The sequence below is a fragment of the Epinephelus fuscoguttatus genome, linkage group LG16, assembly GCF_011397635.1.
Source record: "Epinephelus fuscoguttatus linkage group LG16, E.fuscoguttatus.final_Chr_v1".
NCBI lineage: Eukaryota > Metazoa > Chordata > Actinopteri > Perciformes > Serranidae > Epinephelus > Epinephelus fuscoguttatus.
In genome coordinates, this window is record NC_064767.1 from 38,314,611 (window position 1) to 38,325,625 (window position 11,015).

At 38.7% G+C, this 11,015-nt stretch overlaps 1 protein-coding gene and 1 long non-coding RNA gene across 4 annotated transcripts in view; one reads left to right on the top strand and one right to left on the bottom strand.

Annotated features, from left to right (window-relative positions):
- LOC125903972 (heterogeneous nuclear ribonucleoprotein L-like) overlaps positions 1-5,574 on the top strand; it is a 118,818-nt gene extending 113,244 nt beyond the window's left edge. For 2 of the 3 annotated variants that reach the window (XM_049601213.1, XM_049601215.1), the window contains one exon: positions 1,037-5,574. In XM_049601213.1, coding sequence (XP_049457170.1) covers positions 1,037-1,092 — 56 coding nt within the window. In that variant the 3' untranslated portion in view covers positions 1,093-5,574. The remainder of the gene's footprint in view (positions 1-1,036) is intronic. The other variant, XM_049601214.1, reaches the window with a different exon arrangement.
- LOC125904057 (uncharacterized) overlaps positions 1-11,015 on the bottom strand; it is a 30,981-nt gene that overhangs the window by 3,994 nt on the left and 15,972 nt on the right. The gene's annotated exons all lie outside the window — the stretch shown is intronic.

An 11,015-nucleotide genomic window follows, 5' to 3' on the forward strand; every position in this document is an offset into this window, starting at 1 on the left:
TATTGTGGTCAGGGGGTTTGCGTGCCTCAGTAACCCTAAGAGCTATACCAGCAGGAGTTTAGTCTTCAGGTGGGACACCCAAGTTGGACAGGTCTTAGGGTAGAGGCCTGACAAAGTGCAATCCATTTCTTTAGGTTAGGGGTTGGACACACACCTAACAACAACCCAATTCCATGTAGAAAACACTGTTATCAACAACAAAACAAGCAGCGAGCACATTTGAGACCACGGTGCTTTGACACCCTCTATAGGGCACTCACACAGCATCCCCACATCCTGCAAGTGAGTGAGTGAGTGAGTGAGTGAGTGAGTGAGTGAGTGAGTGACCTTTAATTGTCAGCTCTACCTATGGCAAAAATGTGCTGGAACATGATGCCCCCTTTACATTTATGACTGCTCCCTCATATATGCCTGCCTAGAACCTGGCTTACTTGCAAGCCCGTTTTGGTCAGACATCTATTGATGCAACATACTACGATGATATTAGCACAGCCCCCCATCTGAGTGAATTTTTGTGCTGGTATAATTTAAGTAAAAAATAGGACATGCACATCCCCAGAGTCCACTGGGTTGGGTGCTGGATCACAAAGTATCAAAAGCATGAAAAAAGAAAAAAAAAATTTTTTGCATACTTTCAAGCTCAAAATGTCACGCAAAATAAAAAATTGCATACGGAGCTCTTTTGGTGTGCCGATCGCTTTTTTCTTTTTTCTTTTTTCATGCTTCTGGTATAATTTAATCCATCTAAAGGGTCCTTGGGTTCTCAGGAATACACCCGCCAAATGTTGAAGATGATCGGATGTCAAGAAAATCAGAGGACAGACATACAGACAAAGACTCCTCCCATTTTAGTTCAATGAACACTTGTTTTAGCTGTATAAAATCTCTTTACTGCACTCCCTGCTATCATTTCTCATTTCTAATACCCCTATATCTGTGACAGAGTGGGCTAATGGCTATAATACAGCCTCTAATACTAACTATGTTTGTGTGTGTGTGTGTGTGTGTGTGTGTGTGTGTGTGTGTTTGGTTACAGATGGGTCCAACCCATACACCCTGAAACTGTGTTTCTCCACCTCGTCTCATCTATAAAAGGTTGCAGAGCACAAGAAGAGGCTGCTGAGCCTGATGAAGGCTGACCTCTGACCTGAGAGACGGAGAGGGACCATGGCAGACAGACATGTGGAGGAGACATATATAAAGGAGGAGGAGAATCAGAGAGAGATGTGGCCTTTAAGGAGATAAAGATGGGAAGGAAAGCACTCAGGAGAGAGAGAAGACGCTGTCACTTTCTCCAAACTGAACATCAAACACACACCCATCACCCCTCCATCCGATAAAGTTCAACAAGCTGATAGACTAGTGACCGTCTAAAATACTCGAATTATATGTTTATATTGTTATATGGGATGTCTGGAGGACACTGCTCATGTGTTTGTCCCAGAAGTCTTCACTGAATGGTAAACTTGTCTTTGAGTGTAGACCTGGAATGACTGACAGACAGACAGACACTCTGAGAAATTTACTGTACAAACTGGATGTCATCATCATTTTTGCACATGGTGACTTAAACCATATTTTAATGTTTAAAAGTGGATGAATGCAGTGTGTTATTTTTGCATTGCCATTGAACAAGTTCTCATTTAGGGTTCATTAGTGCTACATGAACATTTTACCCTGGCAGCAGCGAAGCCATGGGACAAAGGTGTCTCTCCCCACTGTTTGGCCGAGAGCGAGATAGCTCAACCACCGAGCAGCTGTTAAGTTTGCTGTGGATGTTCATGGTCCCCAGAGGAAGACTCCAAAGGTTTTGGTGACCCTCTGACCTGACTTTACCTCTACCACCAGCATGAGGTCAGAATTCTCAGCCAACACTTCAACCTGACATGGCAGGGCTGACTTGGGTTGGTTGGCACACAGATATTTTCTGGTCCTTTAAAAGTCACAGAAACAAAAATGTTTGCTCTCTTCACCTGCACCCATCTACTACGATGATACATCTAATAGTCACTAATACACTGGTCTGTGGACTAAACATGATATAAAACTGTGTTAGATATACATATTGGAAAAGTGTTGCTTTTGGTTAATAGACAAAGGAATCAGCTACTTAAGCAATATCACATGAGAGGGAGTGATGTTGTACTGTATATCGTCACGGCTGTGATTCGGTCGAAGGCACGGAGCCGCAGGCCGAGTGCCGAAGACAACTACAGCTGTGACGATATATAGTACAATGTCACGACCTCGAGTGTGATATTGCTTAAGTAGCTGTTGTTGAACAACAGTTCAACAGAGCAAGGAAATGTTAACAAAAGGTGATGAAATCAATTATTTAAGTATGTTATGTAGCTCCATGAAAAAAAAAAACAGTTCCCCCAGTCTGTTGCCAGGCAATGCAGCACACAAGCCAGGAACTCACAAGTTAGCCTACTTAGTATTTACATTGATCTGCAGCTGTGTAACTTCGGCCAGTTCGGCTAATGAAACGTTGGCAAACCTGGATGTTGGCATGGTCGGATTCAGCTTCCACTCTCCCTCATCCTCATCCTCATCAGTACCTCATCAGATGATCATTGATAATTCACTATATATAGTGTAACGCTATAGTGTCAGTTTGCGTCAATGTAGCGAGTGTGACAGTTGGTTAATTAACGGTTGATTTATATTTATAACACCTGTGAGCGGAGTGATTTTACTGTTACAAGCCCCAGTGATGCACTCTACATCAGCACTCACGGAATGCCTCTCGTCCAATCAAATTACTCGGTCGGAACTAACCGTTGTATAAATTTTGATATAAGAATTGAAAGTTTGTGATGAGTGATGGCAGCTGGCTAACATCACAAAGTTAGGTCAAATGTGAGCAAGGTTTATTAGTAGTAGTAGTAGTAGTAGCAGCAGCAGTAGTGTATTTTGAATGGTCAGTGGCAAAAGTAATTGACAATTCTTGATAAATTACTGATAAACTGCAATAGAAACAGTCCGCTAGTTCATATATTGGTATTTTTTTTGGTATTTCATATTCCTAAAATCTGTACAACTTAAAAACTAAAAGGTTATGATAAAAGTATTGAAATTATAGTATAATTTAAAAAAAAAAAAAAAGAAAAGATACAACAGACAGACATTCCTTTTCACCATCATGTGGACTACTTGTACCATAACATAATGTTTTGTTGTAACTATAGCACTTTAACATTACGCCAACTGATCCCATAACGTGTGCCTCCTTACTGGGCTGGTTAGCACAAACACACAAAATTACTTTAATCACAAATTCCCTAATGTTGGAAAACATTAGTGGACATTAAATCATATATATTTACAACTGAGACCTTAACCTTTCATTCGCTGCTGGTTAGAGTATTCTTACCTAAATTATGCCAGAGAAATATGGAAGACAGTGAAAAGTGTGCCAATCAACCCCCAGTCTCCCCTATTTGAAAAATATAGGCAGGCATGAATATTCATGTTTCCAAGAGGATGAATTCTTATCTTTTTTCAAATATTACTGCTATTTCTTAAAGCCATACTCTCATCATTCCCACCTTCACCAAATGTTTAACCTGAACATAAGAAATATCAAACTCTAATAGGCAGATTGTCATGACATTCACAGAGCACATTAATTCTCCTCAGAAGGTAACTTCTTTACATTTTTGTTCTTCCCTTTAGCGCCACCTCAGGCCAGAAAATCAACTTTGTATACGATATGTCTGCTGATTGTTATGAAAGTTGCCTATTCACATTCATATTCCTGAGATGACCCTTTTTTTATTGCTTCTACGGCCTTTTCTCTAGTGACACCCTCAGGAGAAGTTTTGCATTTTCAGCCACACTTCTGGTGAAGCTCTAAGAAAAGTTAAGTTATTGCTGTGTTTTTTTTTATTCTGTCTTGTAAGATGTGGGGTGTCATGAAATGGCAGCCTCATGGGGCTGTGAGCAGGGTTTGAGGTTTCTAGTTGGATGGCAGAGGCACTACATGTTACTGGCAGCACCAAAGAGAGAGATGTCAAGGCACACTTATTGCACTGACCAGGTTGAGCTAATATGTATAAACAATGAGCAGTGTAGGTAGTCCATGCACTGGCTATGTAAACTACTAACATTTATCTCAACATAATGCTATCTCACAAAAGTTTCATCAGCCTCTAGAAAAAAACTCATATTAATCTGAGTATTTCATTATCACATCTTCCATTATTGTCTAAAATAATGGAATAAGGTTGTGATTTTCTGTTTTTGCTGTGACCTGAACATATTTAGAATGGACTTAAATAGTGTCACTTCAATATTTTAAAAAATGCCATAGGCTGAAAACTTGTGATAGCTCTTTGTCGCTCAGTATTGTGTATATACAATCTTATATTTTTTATCTCTCGTATGTCCTGCAGGAGTATTTAACTCACGTGGTATCAGTGTAATATTACAGTGACTGTTTGAATTTGATTTTGCCCATGGGTCTGTGCATTATGTCTGTACATGTATGCATAAGTTAAAAATTGTCAGTAGAATTACGCATTTATAACACAACAGGCCACAACAGAGTGACCACACCAAACACACTGATGACATATGGTATTACTGAGTGCAGTCATCAACTGTGCCAGTTCACTGCAATCAGAGCAGCAGCCTGAGGCTTGGTTTTAAAGGTGGAAGGCAATTGAATTTGTGGACTGGAGTAGAATTGCAGCAGTGTCGGTGGCCCTGCTCTTCCCATTGTACAGTTTAGATGCTGGATTTCCATTAGAAATTCTATTTTTCCAATAGAATGCAGATAAATGTAGGTGGGTTTAAGTTCTTAGGGTCTCAGTCAGCTGCTTCCTGTCACTCCCTCTTGTATGTGCTCCTTTTGCAGCATCATTTGCTGTTCACATGGAAATGAATCATTTTCTGACTCCATCCTGAGCCATTTCACAAATCAACAGGTGGCTTATTGACATATTAGAGGTGCTGGAACTTCAGTGAATACTGTTAAGATCCCACTGGTGGACATGTGTTTGTTTAAAACCTAAAGTGAAAGCACCATGTTTTCATGGCAAGTCAGGCATCAGAATCTGAGCATGAGCTCAGCTTGATTTCCTCCCTCAGTATTGATCCTAATATGTGCTGAGCCAAAAACCATGTTAGAGAAGTAATGGGCCTGAGACCAGATTTTGCCTGTGCCTAAATATAGTCCATATATATATGGATGGTATGAATATTTGATCTAACTCATCAACCTGTTAATATTATGGGTGGGAATCACCAGAGGCCTCACAATACAATATTATCACCATACTTGAGCCACTGTACAATTTTATTGTGATTTTAAACATGTTGCTGAGTATTGCAATAACATATATTGAAATGCATTGCAAATTATTACCTTTTACCTACCTTAACAACATGTGTTTGATCTAATAAGATAAAAAGTTTTCAGTATGTCCATCTCACTTCAGTCATTTATACTGCAGCAAAATGTATCTAGTGAACTGATGAAGCAACTCATTCTATTATCTTAGTAGGCTACAAAGAGTTTAATTTGTATTTTCAATATTATTAATTTACATTATAAGAAAATCAATACTACTTGGCGTTGTGTGTCAATGAGATACTTCCACGCAAAAATATCGTAGTATTATGCTATATCAATTTTCCACCAACCCCTAATTAATATTAAAGTCTGACTCATAAAAAATTATGATACCAGTACCACTACCGGTACTCTTAAATTGATACCGATAGAGTACTTCATTCGGTACCCATGACATCAACGGAGTGGGGTGGAGTATAGCCATACTTCTGATCGTTTTGGTGGCACCTCGGCACGCTGAACTGCCAACTCAGTCAAATACACTGCACTCGACTTCACCACACCACAGACTTGTATGGGTTGTAAACATTAGCTGCTGCTGTGGGAGTGTGAGCTCCATGCCAGGTACAGAGAGTCCACCTACACACACACAGTGACAGGGCTAATTGTTAGTATCACACTGCTAACATTACTTCACAGGCTTAACAACAGAGTCGAGCCGTTTCAATGTCAGTGTGAGTCTGTTGGGACTGTTTAACAGCTCTGTATTGGATGTTAGCTACTGCTGCTGTGTTAGTTTGTGCTAACCAGGTAGACTTTGAACTTAAGATTCGCAAGTGGACAGCTGCTTCAGAAACGGCTTACCGGGCCGAGCAGAGCAGCTCTGGAGACACAGCAACACAAAGTTTGCTTAATCGGCAGCAGTGCTGGACTCGTTACTCTAAAAATGCAAGATATTACTCATTACGCGTTACTCTTTTCAAAAGTAATAAGATTTTACTTATTACTCTGTGCCAACAGTAATTCGCCACACTACTTGTAGCTGCAGCTACCCATGATTAAAATCAAGTTTTGGTTGTTTAGCCAGTGTAGCACTACTTGCTACTTTTAGTAAGACTACCTGCAGCAACAGTATTCTTGTCATCTTTCTTCCTGACAAAATCAAAGTAATGGGAATATTTACAGCCGCTAAGGTAAGCGTTTTCAACTGGCTTGCTGCTTTGTGACGTGCCTGTGCAGCCCAACGATTACTAAAATGAGTCCACTGATGTGATGTTGTATTTAAAGTCTGTAGTGATGTGATAACAAAAGTAACGTTGTAAGTTGTTTGGTTTGGGGTAACTGTAGTATTATTACTGAAATTTTATAGTAATTAGTTACACTACTCATTACTGAAAAAAAGTAATATTATTACTGTTATGCATTACCAGCAACAGGTCACTGCCCAACACTGTTCAGTGGGAAGTTGGCCCAGTGTGGAATCAGATCCCTGGCACAAAAGGATCCAAAGCAGGTATCGTTTGACTGAACACGTTTCAGTACAACTTGGTGCCAGGTTATTTCAGTCAATACTTTAAAGCTGCCTCTTATCATTATATCCTTCATGTGTATTTCTTCTTTATTCTCGAAACATAGTGACAGGTCAATCTATAAACGTAAACCAATGGATATACTAATATACTGATAGGATGAACAGAATTTTCAAATCTGGGATGGCTTTATTGGTTGGACTCAACACACTCACTAGTGTAACATGAGGTCACCACTGAAGACACGTTTTCTACCAAGTTCAAGGGCCCATTTAAGGGATTCTTCTAAAGTTTGGGCCCTAGATTCTGTCCGGAATAATTAGTAATCAGCATACCCGCTGGGATTTGAGCACTGCTGTGCTTATCATTACATTTGAGTCCACGGTGCAACTTAACACAAGACAGGTTTTAGTCCGGTGGTAATGCAAGGGTAATGCACCATCTATTACACATTATGCACTGCTTTTTACAATCAAGTGCACAACTACTGTAAGACCAGTACACGTATGTCAAAGTAGAGCCAAGCAGCTCTCCAGTTTGGCTGTGATTTTAATGCACACCTTCCTTAAGAATAGGCTGATCCTAGCTTCAAACAGTCTGTATCAATTCTTTGTTGTACCTTTAAAATACTTTGTGCAGAAAAAGCTTATGCTTATTTCAATATCAAATATATATCTATTTGCACTACGCATGTAAAATAACTAGAATTACAAAATGTTAAAGGACCTTTTGCTTTGTCATATTAAACTTTTTTTCTTGCATGCCTTATTTTATAATCTGATGGTCATACAAGATTAGTTTTGGTGGATTTTGCATAAAATATGTGAATAGATAGGCCACCTAAAATCAGAGCAGGTGTTTGGGCACAGTAACAAAAAGCACATTGTCTCCAGTCCATCCAGTTTTTCATGTTGAACATGCAGATTTATCGCTCCAAGCCTTTCTTTAAGTACGCAGAGATCCATCACACTTGTGAATAAGGCATGCTTTTTGTACATAATATGTAATTAATGAAAAGGTGTGAAAAGTTTTTGACAAATCAATCTCACTTAGTTAAATTATTGATCATTTTGGTGTTGTTTGTATGTCTCTTGCAGAAATTGAATCTGACTGTATTTCTAAAAAGGTTTTATTTCTTCCTTTTTAAGTTTTTGAAGCACTTAATGAGGGATTGATAAATGACGGCTGTTGTTACTCTGAAGCTGATTGAGTTTTTCATCACAGGACTGACAGTATGAGACAAATCCACAGGTTTCTCATCATTTTGAGGCTGTAAAAGCTTATTGTTGTTAGTAGTCTATAATCACTAACAAAACACTTCAAACAATAGTGTTCCATTCATTTAAGAATCTCTGTGGGTGTAACTTACATGTACATGTTAAAATTGAATAAATTAAGGTTTGGAGCTGTAAGGTCAGCTACACACAGCTCAACTCAGCTGTCTCTCACTCGTCTTCATTTATTATTTTCACATAAGCAGGATAACCTTGTTCATAGTTTTAACCTCAGTGAAAATGATTAAGGACTTTTTGCCTCCACACCAGTAATATTCATGGCTGGAGGCATTATGTTTTCAGGGTGTCCATATGTCTATCCTTTCTTCAAATTTGGCACAACTTCCACTTGGATTCAGCAATAAACTGATTAGACTTTTGTGGTCAAAGGTTAAGGTCACCATGACCTCATCTGTCTGAAGGGTATTTTTTTTTTTCAAATTTGGCACAAATGTTCACTTAGACTCAACAATGAAATGATCTGATTTTGGTGGTCAAAGGTCAAGTTTACTGTGACCTTGCCTCTGTCACATTCTCCTAAACGCAGTATCTCTAACACAATATCTCTGTACCTACCCGTACCCTCCGATCCTCTTCCTCCATCCATCTCTCTGTCCCCTCTGCTCGCCTCGTCACCATGGGGGGCCGAGCATTCAGCCGCTCGGCTCCCCAGTTTTGGAACTCCCTCCCCCCTGACCTCCGCAACACGGACTCCTTACCCCTCTTTAAAACCAGACTGAAAACCCATCTGTTCAAACTCTCATACTCCGTCTGATCCTTGCACTGTCCATTGTATTTTATTGTTTGTTTTTATCCCTGTTTTTATGCACTTCTGTACTTTTGTAAGGTGACCTTGAGTGCCATGAAAGGCGCCCTTAAATAAAATGTATTATTATTATTATTATTATTATTATTACAAGTGTCCCCTTGGACTTAAGAATCTGCAAATCTGAGGTTCATTTTGTATCCAAAAGGTCAAAGGTAAACTTCACTGTGGCATCATAATATTCTGCACAAACACTTTTCTGTCAATTATCCTTCATCATATCTCAAGAACAGAAGGGGAGACATTTGGTCAGATACTAAATTGGTGACACTCATCTTGGGTGTCCACCTTGAAACTGTGTTGATTGTATAGATCTTCACATACATCTGCTGGGGGTCAGATGTGTGTCAAGTGTCCAGGTGTCCACAGATATAGATGCAAAGTTACTGCAACTTGACTTGACTCACCAAGGCATACGAGCACAGAGTGGTAATTCTAGTTTGACACTAACCAACATAAAGAAATACTTAGGTGTTAAAATTATATTTTTCATTCTAAGGGAGTTTTTTTTTTTTTTAATTATTTATCAGGAGTTTTCTTATGAATTCAGTGTTCTTTCCTATCAAGTCTGGAGTGCTACTGTTATAATTATAGATTTTTAATACCAAATAATCAATGAATGTGCTATTGTAAATGGTTTATTAAATTAGCATTTAAATTACGCATTGACTAGCTAAAAGTAAAATGCTGAGATTACATACAAGAAATTACTTTTTGAAATCTTTTAAAAGTTGATATTTAATTCATTATTTACAGACAGTATCATGAGATAGGAACTGTAACCAGCATATAACGACCTCTTTAATGGCAGTATTTTACTTGTACAGCTCCTGTTGTTTTACTTCTATCTAAATGCATATATATCATATATATTTTCTTAAATGTAATAATTGTTGTAATAAATGTCATACTTTCCTGTCCCATCAGTAAATGTAAACCTGAACCCACTGTGGTCAACCAATACAAATACATTGTGAACCTGTGGGAAACATGGGCTAACCTGATCACAGTATAGTATATGGATATCAGACACGTGAAGGTTTGAATTTAATTCATTGTTAGGTTTTAACACTGTATTATACTGTACTTGCATACCTTGCTACCTCCTCTCCTACGTAAGGGCAAGACCCACTGACTGTAATGTTTTGCATCTCTTGGTAGTCTTTAGGAATCTTTTTTTTTTTAGTTTAGTCTTTTTTTTCATCATTTTGTGTGTTTTTGCAGTTGCTTGGGTCTCTTTTGGGTCATTTTGTGTCTTTTTGATCATTTTACGCCATGTAGTAGTCATTTGGTATCTCTTTGTGGTTGTTTTGTGTCCCTTTGTGGTGGATTTGTGTCTCCATGTGGTTGTTTTGTGTCCCATTTTTTGCCCATTTTTGTAGTTACATTGATTCTCCTTGCAGTTCCTTAGCATCTCTTTGGGGTCTTTTTGTGTCTTCTTGTGGTCTCTTCGTGGTTGATTGGTGTTCATTTGAGTGACATTTTGCAAGTGCCCCCTGACATTGGGCCCATGGGCCTATTCCCAGTATGCCCGCTCAGTAATTCATCCATGAATATGACGTATTTTCACAGTGAATATCCAGTTATTTTATCATGTTACAAGAAAAAAAAATCTTTTATTCCACAACACTCAGTGGAATCTCTGTGTACTTAGACCTCATCATTTTATACACAGAGCAACTATATGTTAAGGCTCTGTCTGTACTACCAACAACTTTGACATGTAGGACCTTTCAAAGAGTAATTTCACTTGTCCACCATCTGTACTTCAACTGTGTGGTTTAAAGCGGATCTACTAACCATCATCTGCTTGGGTGTCATTCAGTCTTTGAATCTGTTCCACTAGCCTGGTTCATAGTGTTTCTTAAATGGTCTTTACAAACCTAAAAAAACATGCTGCTGTGCCTTTCTATCCATATTCTCCAATGATGGAATTCTACAACCAGATTGAGCAAAGACCATTTATGGAGTGTAAGCATCATTTTAATAAAGATAAACCAGATGCAGACGCACGATTATGGATGTTTAAATACTAACATGCCATGCTGTCCCTCCGCAACACTTTCTACCAGCTTAAAAAACACAAG